The 18,424-nt window shown below is 39.3% G+C and overlaps 1 protein-coding gene across 1 annotated transcript; it reads right to left on the bottom strand.

The window, feature by feature from the left end:
- Positions 1-12,756: 12,756 nt before the first annotated feature.
- LOC125079884 (olfactory receptor 4D11-like) lies at positions 12,757-13,691 on the bottom strand. The gene is given in 2 exon segments (XM_047693607.1): positions 12,757-13,361; positions 13,364-13,691. Coding segments are annotated over 2 exon segments (933 nt in total).
- Between the last annotated feature and the right edge of the window lie 4,733 nt (positions 13,692-18,424).

Below are 18,424 nucleotides of genomic sequence, written 5' to 3'. Positions count from 1 at the left end.
GAGTGCTTACTATGTGTGAAGAGTTATCAAATGATAATATATTTAATGTGCGCCATTATTCTTTAGTAGACAATGTCATTCTTGTTTTTCATACGGGATGTTGTAAGTCTGCGTTTGGCTGAAGGGAAAGAAGAGGTGGAAATAGGATGGAAGAAATAGTGTTTTTTTTCCCCCCTTTGATCTCATTTGGAGGTCTAATTTCATATAACAAGAATGTGTTTTTTTTTCCCCACAGATAATCTTGAGTTTTATAACAAGAATGTTTGATAGAGTCTGTATCAAGATAAGAATTTGGCAAAACGGGGCTCTGGAAACCCCATTTACAACGACCTTAGTCTGAGGTGGCCTCACTGTTAAGCAACTCAAAGGATCACAGCAAATGTCTGATGCCTCCCCTCGCACTGAATGCACCATGTTTCTGGAATCCCTTTTTTTTTTTTTTAAATTTCTTTTCAGCGTAACAGTATTCATTGTTTTTGCACCACACCCAGTGCTCCATACAATCCGTGCCCTCTCTAATACCCACCACCTGGTTCCCCCAACCTCTCACCCCATGCCCCTTCAGAACCCTCAGATTGTTTTTCAGAGTCCGTAGTCTCTCATGGTTTACCTCCTCCTGAGAGTTAACACCCACCTTTGTTGTTTCTGTTGCTGGGAAGATCATCTGGGCTCTGAAGTGTTTAGTATACCTGGAAAATATCGAAGTCAGACTATTTATACATAATCAAAATAACAACATGTCAATTTCACTAGGTATAACATTAACCTTAGCTAGAAGTTTGATGTCTTGACCGAATTCCTTTGATCCTGAAATTCCAACTAAAAATTGTACACTCTTAGGTACAGTGCAGAATATTATACTTGGAGACATTAATTCTGGAAAATTTTATTTTTGAAGGGAAAGCCTTTTGGAAGACTAAATCTTAGTATCTTTGCTCTCCTTCCAATAGAAAATGGGCAGATTCATAGCATCACACCTCCAAGAAATTCTGCTGTGTCCGTGTCTTATATACAAATCCCTCAACCTCAGGCCTAATATAAGAATTGCAAAGGGAATATTATTGGACAAGGAAGTGGAAGTCAGGTGCCTGATTCTGCTGGTGGTGAGGAAGTTTCAATGGGAGTTATTAAAAAGTTACCAAGATATGCACATGTGTACACACACAAAGATGGACACATTTTGATTTGTGTCCAAATTATTTAGAAGCAGTAGTGGAAATCTATCCCCTTATCCGCAGCTCAATCAGGACCCTGTTAAAACATGCCAAAGGTTATGCCCAAGAGACTACAACAGTCCAATTTTCATGGCTTGCAAGGCTCAGAGGACACTATATACAAGTTTCAATTAGATTGTCAGGAAACTACAAGAGAACTGGACCTAAAATCCTTTGCTACCAGTTCTAATTATACACAGGATGATTATAGTCTCATGACTATAATCTCATATAGTCTCATGCTGTAAATCCCTACATGTAGGGAAACATGACTTAGGTGGTGTTTGGGGAATGTATATTTTTCCTGTTTTCCTACACTCTGCACGTGTGGTATCTCTCAAGTTGGATACAGCTAGATTAGTATGTCAGTAAAGCTCTCTACACAGCTACAGTGGCTACTTAGGATTAATTCAATTTATTGGATGGCTTGACTTTATATAGAATGCACTTCCATTGCTTCTAGAATGATGATGGGTTTTGATTTACCTGCTTTTCCACTTTGTTGTTGTTTTATTATATTAAACTAATGTACAAAGATGAAAACTGCACGAGACAGGTTGTATATTTGAGATAAGTAATTCCCCTCCCACCTGCTTTATTGAGATATAATAACATCAGTTAAGGCTGATTCAGCCTTAAACATACACAAAGGTATGATGTGTTGACTTGTTACATTTACATACTCCAAAATGATTATTATTGTGGTGTTAGCCAACACTACCATCACCTTACATAATTACTAATTCCTTTTTATGGGGAGATCATTTAAAATCTACTGTCTTAGCAACTTTCAAGTATACAGTATTGTTAGCTATAATCATTATGCTGTACATTAGGTTCCCAAAGGGTTTTCATCCTACAAATGGAAGTTTGTATCCTCTAACTAACATCTCCCCATTTCTTCCACCCCTCAGTACCTGGAAACCACTGCTTGACTCTCTGTTTCTATGCATTCAGATTCCACATATAAATAAGATCATACCGTATTTCTTTCTCTGTCTTATTTGACTTAGCTTAATGCCCTCAAGATCCATCCACGTTATCCCACAAATGGCAAGATTTCCTTCTTTTCCACTGTGTGTGTGTGTGTGTGTGTGCGTGTGTGCATGTGAGTGCGTGTGTGTGTGTGTGTATTTGTTCATATACACATATATTTATCCATTTATCCATCGATGGACACTTAGATTTTTCCCCTGTGTTGGATGTTATAAATAATGCTGCAATAACCATGGGAGTGTTGGCACTTCTTTGAGATCTTGCTTTTATTTCCTTTGGATATGTACCCAGAGATGGGATTGCTGGATCATATGGTAGTTCTATTTTTAATTTTTTGAGGAATCTGTACACTGTTTTCGATAGTGGCTGATCCAGTTTATGTTTCCACTAGCAGTGCACAGGGGTTTCCTTTTCTTCACATCTTTGCCAACACTTCTCTCTTGTCTTTTTGCTGACAGCCATCCTAACAGGTGTTGAGTGATGTCTCATTGTGGGTTTTGATTTGCATTTCTCTGATGTTTAGTGATGTTGAACACTTTTCATGTACTTGTTGGCCATCTGCATGTCTTGTTTGGAACAATATCTTCAGTTCCTCTGCCATTTTTTAATCAGATTTGTTTTTTTTTTTTTTTGCGGTTCAGTTGATGAATTCTTTATATATTTTAGATATTAATTCTATAAGATTTGCAAATACTTTTCCCCATTCTATATGTTGGTTTCTTGATTTGTTAATTATTTCTTTTGCTATGCAGAAGTTTTTTAGTTTGTTATAGTCCCATTTACTAATTTTTGCTTTTGTTGCTTGTGCTTTTGGTGTCCTATGAAAAATAGTCATTGCTAAGACCAATGTCAAGGAAATTTCTCACATTTTTCTTCCAGGAATTTTATGGTTTCAGGTCTTATACTTAAATCTTTCAACCGTTTCAAGGTAATTTTTGTGAGTGATATAGGATAGGGATCTAATTTCAGTATTTTGCATGTGGTTATCCAGTTTCCCCAATACCATATATTGAAGAGATTACTGTTTCCTCATTGTATATTCCTGCCTTCTTTGTTGTAAATTAACTGATTGTATATATGTGGTTTTATTTCTGAGCTCTCAATTTTGTTCTCTTGGTCTATATGTTTGTTTTTATGCCAGTACTGTACTATTTTGGTTACTATAGCTTTGCAGTATAGTTTGAAATCATAATTGTGATGCTGCCAGCTTTTTGTTGTTGTTGTTGTTACTTTCTCATCATTGCATTGGCTACTAAGGGTCTTTTGTGGTACCACATACATTTTAGGATTTTTTCTTTCTATTTCAGTGAAGAATGCCTTTGAATCTACATTGAATCTGTAGATCTCTTTGGGTACTATGGACATCTTACAATATTATTCTAATCCATGAGCATGGGATATCATTTCCATTTATTTGTATCTTCTTAGATTTCTTTCATTTATGTCTCAGGGTTTTTTAGTGAATAGATCTTTTACTTCCTTGGTTAAATTTATTCCCAGATATTTTATTCTTTTGATGAAGTTATAAATGGAATTGTTTTCTTAATTTCTCTTAAGAGGTGGATTTCCTCCCCCACTGAACAGTTTACCCTTTCACAGATAGAGCAATATTTAATTCTCTGGTTTTCTGCTTTACATCTATTTTGGGTCCTGAGCCTTTCCCTTCCTTTTCTGTGAATTCTATTTGCACTTAAGTAAGTTAACTAAAGTAAATGTTTGCAAGAAGCATTTTTTAAATTTCTTTTCAGGGTAACAGAGTTCATTGTTTTTGCACCACACCCAATGCTCCATGCAATACGTGCCCTCCTTAATACCCACCACCAGGCTCACCCAAACTCCCACCCCCCACCCCTTCAAAACCCTCAGATTGTTTTTCAGAGTCCATGGTCTCTCATGGTTCACCTCCCCTTCCAATTTCCCTCAACTCCCTTCTCCTCTCCATCTCCCTATGTCCTCCATGTTAATTGTTATGCTCCACAAATAAGTGAAACCATATGATAATTGACTCTCTTTGCTTGACTTATTTCACTCAGCATAATCTCTTCCAGTCCTGTCCATGTTGCTACAAAAGTTGGGTATTCATCCTTTCTGATGGAGGCATCATACTCCATTGTATAAATGGACCATATCTTTTTTATCCATTCATCCGTTGAAGGGCATCTTGGTTCTTTCCACAGTTTGGCGACCGTGGCCACTGCTGCTATGAACACTGGGGTACAAATGGCCCTTCTTTTCACTACATCTGTATCTTTGGGGTAAATACCCAGTAGTGCAATTGCAGGGTCATAGTGAAGCTCTATATTTAATTTCTTAAGGAATCTCCACATTGTTCTCCAAAGTGGCTGCACCAACTTGCATTCCCACCAGCAGTGTAAGAGGGTTCCCCTTTCTCCACATCCTCTCCAACATACATTGTTTCCTGTCTTGTATTAATTTTGGCCATTCTTACTGGTGTAAGGTGGTATCCCAAAGTGGTTTTCATTTGAATCTCCCTGATGGCTAGTGATGATGAACATTTTTTCATGTGTCTGATAGCCATCTGTATGTCTTCATTGGAGAAGTGTCTGTTCATATCTTCTGCCCATTTTTTGATATGATTATCTGTTGTGTGTGTGTTGAGTTTGAGGAGTTCTTTATAGATCCTGGATATCAACCTTTTGTCTGTACTGTCATTTGCAAATATCTTCTCCCATTCCGTGGGTTGCCTCTTTGTCTTGTTGGCTGTTTCCTTTGCTGTGCAGAAGCTTTTGATTTTGATGAAGTCCCAAAAGTTCATTTTTGCTTTTGTTTCCTTTGCCTCTGGAGACATATCTTGAAAGAAGTTGCTGTGGCTGATATCAAAGAGGTTACTGCCTATGTTCTCTGGGATTCTGATGGATTCCTGTCTCACGTTGAGGTCTTTTATCCATTTCGAGTTTATCTTTGTGTACAGTGTAAGAGAATGGTTGAGTTTCATTCTTCTACATATAGCAAGAAGCATTTGAATGTGTGTATGCATGTTTAAATAAGGACTTTATTTCATGATATATGGTCTTTCATATTGCCTGAAATAGCTTTATAATATTTTCTCCATGGATATAGTTGTATACAGGAGACCAATGGTGTATGTAATTTGATTTTGTATCTAACAACCTAGTTTAATTCTTTTGTTATTTTCAACAATCTTTCAGTGAATTTTTTAAATATTATTTTAGACATATCCACTCAAAATCTCAGAGGAATTTTTTTCTTCTAGTTTTCCAAAGACTGCATACTTTTTCATTTTTCTTGTTTTTATATTGTAAGTGAATTCAACTTTAATAACTAATATTTGTGATGAGAGTGGGTATCATTGTATAGTTATGTATGGTAATGGAAATAATTTTAATGCTTAATCTTTAGGTACACTGTTTGGTTACTGATTCTTTTTTTTTTAAGATTTTATTTATTTATTTGACACACAGATCACAAGTAGGCAAAGAGGCAGGCAGAGAGAGAGGAGGAAGCAGGCTCCCTGCTGAGCAGAGTCAGATGCGGGGCTTGATCCCGGGACCCTGAGATCATGACCTGAGCTGAAGGCAGAGGCTTTAACCCACTTTAACCCACCCAGGTGCCCCTGGTTACTGGTCCCAATAGATATTTTTTTTCTTTTATCAAGATAATACATTTCTTTCTTCAGTTTCTGGGTTCATAGGTGTTTTTTCTTCAAGGGTGTGTGTTGAATTGTATTGAATATTTTCTGCATCACTGAAATAATCACATTGTTTCTCTTTTAATCTATGTTTCTTAATTTTTATTTCTATTTATTTTATTTATTTTCAGCATAACAGAATTCATTGTTTATGCACCACACCCAGTGCTCCATGCAATACGTACCCTTCATAATATCCACCACCAAGCTCACCCAACCTCCCACCCCCTGCCCCCCAAAACCCTCAGATTGTTTTTCAGAGTCCAGGGTCTCTCATGTTTCATCTCTCCCCCAACTCCCTTCTCCTCACCATCTCCCCATGTCCTCCGTGTTATTCCTTATGCTCCACAAATAAGCAAAACCATATGATAATTGACTCCCTCTGCTTGACTTATTTTATTCAGCATAATCTCTTCCAGTCCCATCCATGTTGGAACAAAAGTTGGGTATTCATCCTTTCTGATGGAGGCATCATAATCCATAGCATATATGGACCACATCTTCATTATCCATTCGTCCATTGAAGGGCATCTTGGTTCTTTCCACAGTTTGGCGACCGTGGCCATTGCTGCTATAAACATTGGGGTACAGATGGCCCAAAGATACATCTGTATCTTTGGGGTAAATACCCAGTAGTGCAATTGCAGGGTCATAGGGAAACTTTTTTTTAAAAATTTCTTAAGGAATCTCCACACTGTTTTCCAAAGTGGCTGCACCAACTTGCATTCCCACCAACAGTGTAAGATGGTTCCCCTTTCTCCACATCCTCTGCAATGCATGTTGTTTACTCTCTTGTTAATTTTGGCCATTCTAACTGGTGTAAGGTGGTATCTCAATGTGGTTTTGATTTGAATCTCCCTGATGGCTAGTGATGATGAACATTTTTTCATGTGTCTGTTAGCCATTTGTATGTCTTCATTGGAGAGGTGTCTATTCATGTCTTCTGCCCATTTTCTGACATGATTATCTGTTTTGTGTGTGTTGAGTTTGAGAAGTTCTTTATAGATCTTGGATGTCAGCCCTTTGTCTGTATTGTCATTTTAATCCATTATTGCTGCGAATTACATTAATAGTTCTCTTTGAATTTCAGGAATAAACCCTACTTGATGATAAGTTGTCATTGTTTTAATTCATTGGTATGTAACTTGTTAAAGAGTAATAAGAACTAAACATTTTGTTCAAAGGTGGGATTGGTATGTACATATATCTTAGATACATGATAGTTCTAGTTTATAGATCGGGTTATGCAATATTTATAGAATGAGTTTAGAAGTTTTCTGCAATTTTTGAAAAAATTGAAATTATTAGCTTTTTGAATATTTATTGAAAATCATTCACAAAGCAATTTGGTCCTGGTGCCTGGTGCCAAAGTGTTATTTTTGACACCCTTTCAATTCATCTATAATTATTGATCTATTAAGATTTTTTCCCCTTTTATTTAGTCAGTTTTGGTAACCTATATTTCCATGGAATTTATGTTCTCTCTTCCATCCTGTAAAAATTTAATACTATGTTTCAGTGCACTGAGTCTTTACTTCTTTCCCTTAGTAAGGTCCAAGTCATTAGATTACATTTGTTTGTATACTCAATCAGAGAATTGTCACTCTTGGATGTGCTTGGATATTTGGGTAACAAAAAGAGGGTTCCTAGAGGGGAGTATTTTGTCGGATTCCCATAAGTATCTTTATGACTTCCAAAATGAGGAACTATATATAGTAATAGTATCTTTGGGCCCCTAAAGTGAAGACAGATAGCAGTTTTGAACTTTCTTTTAACACCAAGAAACTGATTAACTGTATGTGATGTAATTTGTGTTATAGATGATCTAAATTTAGTCATAAAAAAATCTGTTTTGTAGTACTGAGTTGATGATGGTCTTACGTGTTCCTAAAGCATGGAAATGACCAAACTAAACATGTTTGCTTTTTACCTGTCTCTCTATGGGAAAGTGTTTGTATGTGTGAGAGTGTATTTGTGTGTGTGTGTGTGCATGCACACACATCAGGGACTGATTACTTATATCTTTCTTTAAAAAAAAAAGATTTATTTATTTATTTATTTTTTGAGAGAGAGAGAGAGAGAGAGAGCACATGAGAGCGAGCAGACAGATTGAGAGAGAGAAGCAGACTCGGAGTTCAGTCCCAGGACCCAGGGATCATGACCTGAGCCAAAGGCAGATGCTTAACTGACACCCAGGTGCCCCTACTTATATCTTTAAGTATTGAATTTCTTAAGTTCTAAGGTGAAACTTTCTTTTTAATATTCCTTTCCTTCACATTTTTAAAATCAGCAATAGAATTTTATGGCATCTAGGTAATATTCCAAGGAAAGAATGTGTTCACAATACTGTGCTGCCCTTAATACATTCTGTAAAGGAACACGTATAATACAGGTTTCTACAGGTGCCAGAACGACTGTGTTGTTTCATTTAAAGAACGTAATGTACACACTGCAGTGCAAGGAAGACTATGTAATGTCACACGTATAAAAAGTGCTTAGAAGAGTTATAGAATTACACTGAATCTGGAAAGTGTTTATTTTTATTTTTAATTAAAAAATATTTTATTTATTTATTTGACAGAGAGACAGTGAGAGAGGGAACACAAGCAGGGGGAGTGGGAGAGGGAGTAGCAGGCTTCCTGCTGAGCGGGGAGCCTGATGTGGGGCTCAATCCCAGGACCCTGGGATCATGACCTGAGTCGAAGGCAGATGCTTAATGACTAAGTCACCCAGGTGCCCCTGGAAAGTGTTTTTTAAGGAACAAATGTATTCAACTCGTGGGCAGAATTTGAAACAGTCTGTAGTGGCACTAGTGAAAAAGATGTTTCTAAGACCACCACCTGTATATATAAATAAGACCATGCTATTTCATTTAAACATAATGCTCATCACTCTGTACTGCATTTTAAACAACCTGTACTTAACTTGTTTTGTTTCTTAAATTCCACATATGAGTGAAATCAAATGCTGTTTGTCTTTCTCTGACTGACTTATTTCACTTGGTATAATACCTCTAGCTCCAGCCATGTCATGGCAAATGGTTTTTAACATTTTATTTTATTTGTTTATTTATTTAATTTTTTATTTCTTTTTAAGTTTTTATTTACTTTTTGAGAGAGACAGGGAGAGAGGAAGAGCATGAGCAGAGAGAGGGAGAAGCAGATTCCCTGGCCGAACAGGGAGCCCCATGCGGGCCTGGGTCCTGGGACTCTGAGATCCTGACCTGAGTCAAAGGCAGATGCCTAACCAACTGAGCCACCCAGCCCTGGTTTTTCACATTTTAATGTCCCTGAAATTAAGATGTGTCTTCCCATCAATGAGTAAATGTAACATGATACTGCTTCATTTTTACAACATTGTTGTTATTAAAGTGGAATTTTCCAGTGGATGTCTATTTCAATGCAGATATGGTAGAGTCACCATGCAAAATACTTGAAACTCCATCTCCATGTATCTTTTGATAAAGCGTAGAAGCGGTTTGCTTGGTGTCAGATGGTCTCACTGTTAATCAGTTACATGTGGCATTTCAGAGGGTGTTATATTAGATCTTTATTTCAGAGTCAAGTGTCTTACTCAATCCTATATAGAATCCAAGAAGTGGTGGAGGCTTGGGACTGGCTTCTCTAGCCCAGTGCACTTGTACTTGAGATATGTGCATGCCCTCCTGGGAGAAGCATCTGACCACCCTTCCGTGGTTTTTCCACCTCTTACTCCCACCCCCTTTTCCTTGCATGCATCTCTCCATTCCTTTCCCTTTTCAGCTCTGTCAGCCTCTTCATTTCCAACTGAAGTATTACCCTTGTATTGGTTTCCTTTTGCTGCTGTAACAAAATCACCACACATTTAGTGGCTTAAAATACCACCAATTTGTTGTCTGACAAATTCTATAGGTCAGAAATCTGACGTGAGTATCAACGGGGCTAAAATCAAGGTGTTGGCGGGCTGAATGTCTTTCTGGAGGTTCTAAGGCAGAATCCATTCTCTTGCATTTGCTAGCCTCTAAAGTTTAGTTACGTTCCTCGGCTTGTGGATCTTTCCATTGGTAAAGCTAGCCATGTTAAGTCAAGTACCCCTCACATTGTATGACTCTGACCTCCTCTTCTGTCTACCTCTTCCACTGTTAAGGACCCTTGTGACTACACTGGGGCCTCCCAGATAATCAGGATAGCCTTCCTATTTATTTATTTTTTAAAGATTTTATTTATTTATTTGACAGACAGAGATCACAGATAGGCAGAGAGGCAGGCAGAGAGAGGAAGGGAAGCAAGCGGGCTCCCTGCTGAGCAGAGAGCCTGATGTGGGGCTTGATCCCAGGACCCTGGGATCATGACCTGAGCTGAAGGCAGAGACTTTAACCCACTGAGCCACCCAGGCGCCCCTAGTCTTCCTATTTAAAGGTCAGCCCATTAGCTACCTTAAATCCATCTGCACCCTTAGTTTCCTTTGCCATATAACATTGCATACTCACAGATTCTGGGGTTTGGGATTTGATTATCTTGGTGGTAGTGGGCAGGACAGAGATTATTCTGCCTATTACAATCCCCTCTTATTCAGTTTCCATATTTCATTCTGAAATGTCCAAGCTCTGAATGCTGGAAGACTTTTGGAACATCATTTGGTACTAAAATCTCATCTACCTGAGCTAATTTTGTGGCAAAATTTGATCTGAATTAGCGTGAGCCCATACATGGTTTTTAAAATTTTTTTTAAAATTTTTATTTTTTATTTCTTTTATTTCTTTTATTCTTTTCAAATATTTATTTTTTATTTCTATTTTTTATTTCTTTTCTTTTATTTATTTTTTTATTTCTTTTTTATTTCTTTTGCACCACACCCAGTGCTCCATGCAATCCGTGCCCTCTCTAATACCCACCACCTGGTTCCCCCAACCTCCCACCCCCCACCCCTTCAAAACCCTCAGATTGTTTTTCAGAGTCCATAGTCTCTCATGGTTCACCTCCCCTTCCAATTTCCCTCAACTGTGGGAACCATGCATGGTTTTTAATGATTATACTTAGTGGGATTATTTACACATTTCCTTTCCTTTTTTTTTTTTTTTAAAGATTTTATTTATTTATTTATTTTTATTTATTTATTTAGAGAATGTAAGCTGAGGAGGAGCAGAGGGGAAGGGCATGGGAGGGAGAAGGAATTTCAAGCAGACTATGAGTGTGGAGCCCAACGCAGGAGTCAATCTCTTGACCCTGAGATCATGACCTGGAGACCAAGAGTCTGATGCTTAAGGGACTGAGCCATCCAGGCACCCCTCCTTACACATTTTCTTACAGAAATATCAAAGTGTTTAGATATCAGATGCTCCCCACAGGAGAAATGATGTAATATATAATATATGCCCTGTATTATCATTTTAAAATCAAAGGAACTCCAACTTTCAAAACCTATTTGACCCTAATAAATTAAAATAAGGGAATGTGGTCCCATATTATTATTATTATTATTGTTATTATTGTTATTATTATTATAATTAACCTGTAGTTACATTTCAGTGAGCCTCTTTCCTTAGTTTTACTATGTCCCATGCTCCAGAGGAAGCGAGAGGAGAGAAGAGGAAATGCATCCCATGCTTCTGTGTATGATTACCAGGCATCCTGAAGGTTTGTCTGGACATACTCAGAGCACAGGCTTATTGGAACTCTGAATGAATTTCTACATTCATTTGCCTTGAGTGTTGCAAAACATTCGTTTGCTCCGGGATGTTTATTTTCACTTGTGTACAAAGATTTTTGGATCTAACACTTGATTTGGTGATTTTTATAAAGACATTTATAGATGCTAAGACCTTGAGTATAGGATCATAGTGCACTCTGATTTAGCCATTTCAATTTCCTTTGGCTTCCATGAGGAAGTATCTATTCAGAAAATACAGTCAGTTTTGAATGCCATAAAACAAGATTAAGTAGAATTTGGCATCTTCTTATATTAATTTCATTCCACTCCACAGATTCAACCAACATTTACAGCTTTTTATAGGTCAGACACTATTCTAGATACTGGGAATATAAAGGCAAATCAGATCTAGTAATATGAAGTTTTATGGGGTATTTTAATACACTGTGGTAAGGGAAATGATAAAAGAGGACACCTAGGAAAAATAAAAGTATTTATTGGGTGGGTTACAGCTTTTTCTTTTTCCAAATATCAAACTAGCTTCTGCCTTAAGCAGTGGTATGAACTACGGTAGGACAGGCTGTTCCAGATTCTTGCCATGGTTGTGTTTATGCAGTCTGATTTTGTAAGGCCCCAATATCTAGGTCCCAGGTCACATCCAATTCTGACAAAGTCACAGGAAGTAAAAGATAACGGAAATCCTTAAAATCTAAGTCTTTATGCATCTTGGGTGGTTGTGGGGGTCGTGCCAGTGTATTTTATAGATGAATTGATTAAAAAGAAGGTCCAATTGTTGCTGACAAAGCAGGGTTATAGAGAAGGTTTACAAGCGGTATCTGGCACACAGTATATGCTTAATAAATCATCATAGGGTAACTACTGCTGGACTGAGTCCCAGCTGCTAAACCCCTACTATGTTGAGACAGATGTCCCCATTGCCTTCTGCATGTATGGGCATCGCAGCGCTAACCTCCACCCTATTGCTGGGACACCCAATATCTTCTATTATATTTCACATTTACACCCTGCTTGCTGTCAGTTGCTCTTCAAGGACTATGTTCTTTCTGTTTAACTTCCCGTCGGTGTTCTTTCTCAATACCAGTGTTTCAGGTCACTGATCCTTTGTGTGTGGGCCAACCTGCTGTAGTTAATTGTCTATGCATTGTTGAGCCCCAATATGTGACAGCTGATATTTTAAAACATATTTTGATTATATGTTTGTATCTTGATTGACAACCTATAATGAGTCTATCCCCTTTCAGAAAACATAAATCTTCTTCTCTTCAGTCTCCCCATGGATGACTTCATCTCCTGGTTCCTCAGGGTGTAGATCATGGGGTTCAGGACAGGGATGATGACCGTGAAGGTGATGGAGACAGCTCTGTCCATGGGGAGGGCAGTGAAGGGCCGGGCATAGACATAGATGCAGGGCACGAAGTGCAGGGTCACCACAGTGATGTGGGCTGTGCAGGTGGAGATGGCTTTCCTTCTGCCCTCCCCAGTGTGAGACCTCAACACCATCAAGATGACTGTGTAGGACACAAGAAGAAGGACAAACCACAGAGTAGTGACCAGACCATTGTTGGAAATCATTAAGATCTCAAGAGCAAATGTGTCTGTGCAGGCGAGTTTGAGGACCTGGGGGACATCGCAGTAGAAGCCATCAACGACATTGGGTCCACAGAAGGGGAGGGGCAGCAACAGGGAAATCTGCATGATGGAGTGGACAAAGCCCCCCACCCAGGAGGCCACAATGAGGGCCGTGCATTGCCCCCTACTCATGATGGTCACGTAGTGCAGGGGCTTGGAGATGGCCATGTAGTGATCAAAGGCCATGACAGAGAGAGAAAAAATGCCCCACCGAGAAGGTGGAAGAAGAACATCTGAGTGATGCAACCATTGAAAGAGATGGTCTTTGTCCTTGACAAAAGGTCCACGAGGACCTTGGGAGCAGTGATGGAGGAGAAGCAGATGTCCAAGATTGAGAGATTGTGGAGCAGGAAGTACATGGGGGTGTGAAGGCGGGACTCACAGGTCACAGTGACCATGATGGCAACATTTGCTAACACAGTTGTTACATAAACTACAGATAAAAAGAAAAATAAGAGCAAGCTCAGCTCTTGAGACTGGGTAAGTCCACAAAAAATAAATTCAGACACCCTGGTATGATTTCTCAGGGCCATTGGATGATATTCCTTCCACCATGTACAGCTTTGAAAGAAACAATAATACTGCTGAGGCATTGAAATTGAGCAAAGATTTATCTCTTACATGGAAATTGAACAGCATAAATATATTTTAATCATGTATCTTATTCTTTATGAACCTGCTATTTTACCCAGGGAGGTCACTCAGTTCTACTTGCTTTAGCTCCCTCTTCAGCCCAAAATGTGGTTTGAGCTAGATCATTCATCTCCCTACTATATTCCCAGGAGCCTTTGGCATCTGTTAAAATTCAACCCTAGACAGACAGGACAGAAGGGGCTGTTTTTGCGTTGGACCGAAGGAGAGAAAATTCTTGTCATTTCATCCCAATTCTAGTTGTTAGAACCAAGTTAAGCTTGGGAATTGTGATTCAGTGTTGTACACATTTAGTCTTGCAGTGGTGCTTTAAGTATTAGTGGAGCATGTGAAAGACATTGTACAGACAGGTACAATTTTCTGAGTGTTGCAATGTGATAACAGCACCTCTTTAAATCAAAACTATCAGATTTTATTTCTGTATAACTTAAGGAAGGTGAATTTAGCGGACTAGAAGACTCTAAATTGGCTTCTACCAGATCCAGTGACTTAAATGTAAGCAGTTTGTTGGGATTTTATGACTAAAATTATATTTGTGTATATAACTTTAATCAGTAACTTGTAATAAATATATTTGAAATTATTAAATGTTACATGATATTTTGGTTAAAAAAAAAATCCACCCCTAGAGGTTGTCGAGGAAGAGAACTAAAGAAGGCTTCATGCAAGGAGCTGTGAGTTCCCTACACCTCTGTGTATGGGAGCACCTCTGATTTTATTCTCATTCCACTTTGTCTCTATGCCTTAAAACCCATTAGAATAAACCAACACTCATAGGCTTTACAGTGACACCATGATAGGAATTGATTTGAACAGCATGTTATAGTTTTAAAAGCACTGCACACCTAATTATTAATCAATTTTTCTAATATCCCTCTGAGGTTAGAGGGGAAAGTATTAACATTACCACATCAGTTAATACCAAAACTGAAAAAGTGAACTCAGTGAACATTAAGCCAGTTTTCCTAGGTCATATGGAAAACCAGTGGCCCAGGAAAAGTAACACAAATCTCTTCTCTTAGTTCTAGAATCTTTCTACTCATCCACATTGCCTGCCAGCTTGAGAATATATAAATCCAAGGATAATTTGTATAAGAGACTCTTTTTACAGAATTTCCCTAGTCTTTTCAAGGGTGGGTTTATCAGCCCCTTCATTTCCTCTCTCCATGACTAAGGAATTTTAGACTACTGCCCTTCTATTATCTTTCAGAAGTGACAAGCCTTTTTTTTTTTTACTTTTAAAAACTTCATTTGGTCGATACCCAGAGGTCGGGGTTTAACACAAAGGTGACAAGGATAGCACCAGAGATGATTCTGTTCACAAAGAAGACAGCAGAGTCCAGGCATGTGTACATAGAGAGAGGGCATGAAGTGCAAGCTTTCTGCAGGGTTGTAGGCAATGCAGGTACACCCAATGGAACAATGGTAGCTCTCTGCCCCTGGACGCCCATAGGTTCTCTTACTATAGAGTCCTGTTTGGGAAGGAGGTGGCAGATCCAACTTAGAGAATTTTCAGTTCATTCTATTTTGCCCGTGGGAGTCAGGAGTGAGCAACCTTTTATTGTTTGAGGGTCAATTTTGAAAAAAAAAATTAAGTCTCAGGGAAATTTGACATGCAGAAGGACATAGAGAAAGCTAGTGGTGAAGTTTAGCTTTTAGCACAATACATATTCTACTCATGCCATTTCAGTAATTTCTGAGATTTATGGTGGTGGCAGTGGTGACAAAGTTAACTCAGAGGAAAAAAAGCCATCTTCAGCCTAAGCATCTGAGCCATCTGGCACCACCATCTAGGTGGTCCCCAGAATGTGTCCACCTGGGAAGCATTACTCTCGGTTGGTGTAGAAACAAGCTTTGAGAGCCTTGAGAAGTTATGTGGGTAAATAACCCCCAAACACAGCTTGCATCTCCTTTGCTCTGAAGAGTATGACCACTTGCCTTGTTTCCTCTGTTGATTCTCTCTCGGTGAGCACAGTGGCCTCCACCGCAGGCACTGACAGGTAGCATGTTTTATCCAAAAGATTTCTACTGAGCCACTCACATTGCAAGGAACCCGGACACTGTATAAGCTCTCCGGAGGAGTCTACTTTCTTCACCTCTCCCAGTGGGGCCTCCTTCTCTTCCTCCTCAGTTAACCCCTTATCTCTCCCTAGATCATTCCAAGTTTCCTTTGTTGTCCTTTCCTGGTCTCCTTCCCTTCAGTATAGTTTTCTCTAATTCATCCTCTCTGTTTTTTTTTTTTTTTTTAAAGATTTTTATTTATTTATTTGACAGACAGAGATCGCAAGTAGGCAGAGAGGCAGGAAGAGAGAGAGAGGAGGAAGCAGGCTCCCCACCAAGCAGAGAGCCCGATGCGGGGCTCGACCCGGGACCCTGAGACCACGATCCGAGCTGAAGGCAGAGGCTTTAACTCACTGAGCCACCCAGGTGCCCCCATCCTCTCTGTTTTTTCCAGAAATGTAATTACAAATCACAAATGGGACCATTTGTTCTTTGCCTGAAGATTTTTAATGGTTCCCTATTGTCTACAGAATAAAGATTAAACTCCTCTTAGTATTATCTGGTAACCTGTTTCTTTTGATCCTGTTCCAGGGGTTTAAATGTTATGCAACTTCTTGCTGGCCCATGCCTTTGGATCTGTGTTCCTGAGGCTTGATCTACCCATCACGCACTCCCCAGTTCCAGAATTTCCCATTTATCCGCCTTCACAACACTCAGGTTCAGAGTCTCGTTTTCTGTGAAAACTTTCTTGACACCGCTTTGGGACTCATCATTCCCTGCTCTGCCTTCTCCTCTGGCACTTGTAACATTTTTCCATCTAAGTGCTTACGTGTCTGTCTCTCCTTAGTTCAGTATAATTTCCCTCTTACCCCTCAAGTTCATCCTGCCTGCTCAGTATTTCATTTATGTTGCATCACCAAAGCTTTACTTAGTCTGGGGCACGTGTTAGGTGCTCAAAAAAGGTGTTATTTTTGTTGTTGTTGTTGTTGTTTATTTTGTTTTGTATTTAGATTAATGAACAAACCTACCTGGTAAGGGCTTATTGTGACTTATGAGCATTGACATTGGAGTCTGGGTGAGTAAGAAGGATCTTGACAAACACAGACTAAGCAACTCTTTTGTTAATGTCCTTGACTTGACCTCAGGGATACCAGATAGAGATGCATTTTCTGATCCAGGCTATGAAATAGCTTTGTGACCTTGAAAAAGTCACTCCTCTCTCTGTTACTTAGATCCTGAGTTGTAAAATAACGTGGTGTGGCGTGGAGCAATGATAAGGGCTTTGGAGTAGGGCATACCTGGACTGGAATTCTGCCTCTTTCTTCTTTTTTACCTGGACCAAGTCCTCTATTTTCCTTCAGTTCCCTCCTCTGTAAACTGGGAAGCATAACACTTAGTTCGTTGGGTAGCATAAACAGCAACTGCAATCATGTGTGTAAAAGTTCAATTAACTTGATTTCTTTCCCTTTCCCCTGAAAACAGGATCTTCCCTGTCACGAAGAGTTATTTAAGAAGACTTTGGCAGAGGGGCGCCTGGGTGGCTCAGTGGGTTAAGCTGCTGCCTTCGGCTCAGGTCATGATCCCAGGGTCCTGGGTTCAAGCCCCACATCGGGCTTTCTGCTCAGCAGGGAGCCTGCTTCCTCCTCTCTCTCTGCCTGCCTCTCTGCCTACTTGTGATTTCTCTCTGTCAAATAAATAAATAAAATCTTTAAAAAAAAAAAAAAAGAAGACTTTGGCAGAATGTAAAAAGCTCTCCAGTAGCACAGCTTCTCTTTGAACCAACTTGCTTGTTTGTATTTCAGTGAACGTGTGTGGATTAACAAAGTAGACCAAAGGTTTCAGTGCTAAGTCATCGGTTTGGGAATGAAACTGACTCTGGGTCAAAGGCAAAAGGGACCCAGTGAATCATGGGCCATATGTGGATGTGGGGCTGCCTTTGAAACTTCTACAGTTTTAAAGGAAATTTAGGGCATTTTTTTTTGAGGAAGCACCCATCTTGTGGAAAAATTCTCTGTGATCTCCATGGACAGACCCCAAGATAGATCAAAATCTCCTTAAATGCAATTCAGTTGTTCTACCAAGTACCAGCTGCTTTCTCTTTTAGCAGGCTGACCCCATGTCTGTGGCCCCTTCTTAGAAAGACATTCCTCCTTTCCCAATATTTAACATCCACTCCGTTGTCTCTCACTAAAGAGAGAGCTATTTTGGCAGTATCTTATATACCTGGTGTATTTCTCATGCTTATCCTATTCATGCATTATCCACAATGTCTCACACTGACAGGTCCATGTCCTTACCTAAACCTTCGGTATCCAGCCAGGAACTCGCACCATCTGAGACTGGGTGGTGGGTGTCAGTGTATATGATGCTGGGGAACCATCGTGTTAGAAGGTCAAGTCCTTCTCAAGATTAGTTATGCTAGTCTTCAAGCTCTTCTCTTCACCTTTGCATTGGAAAGGGCAGACTCAGGGAGTCATGTCATCATGGCTCTTCTGTTTGTCACAATGTGCCCCTGCCACATGTACTGGTCCCTCAGGTCTAAGCCTCATACAAGAATTAGCAAAGGGAATTTCATTGGATGCGAATGTAGAAAGAGAACGGACCTTCTTTGATC

Source organism: Lutra lutra, chromosome 10 (genome assembly GCF_902655055.1).
Source record: "Lutra lutra chromosome 10, mLutLut1.2, whole genome shotgun sequence".
Taxonomy (NCBI): Eukaryota; Metazoa; Chordata; class Mammalia; order Carnivora; family Mustelidae; genus Lutra; species Lutra lutra.
Note: the sequence above shows the minus strand (reverse complement) of the source record. Positions and strands in the feature narration are given on the sequence as shown.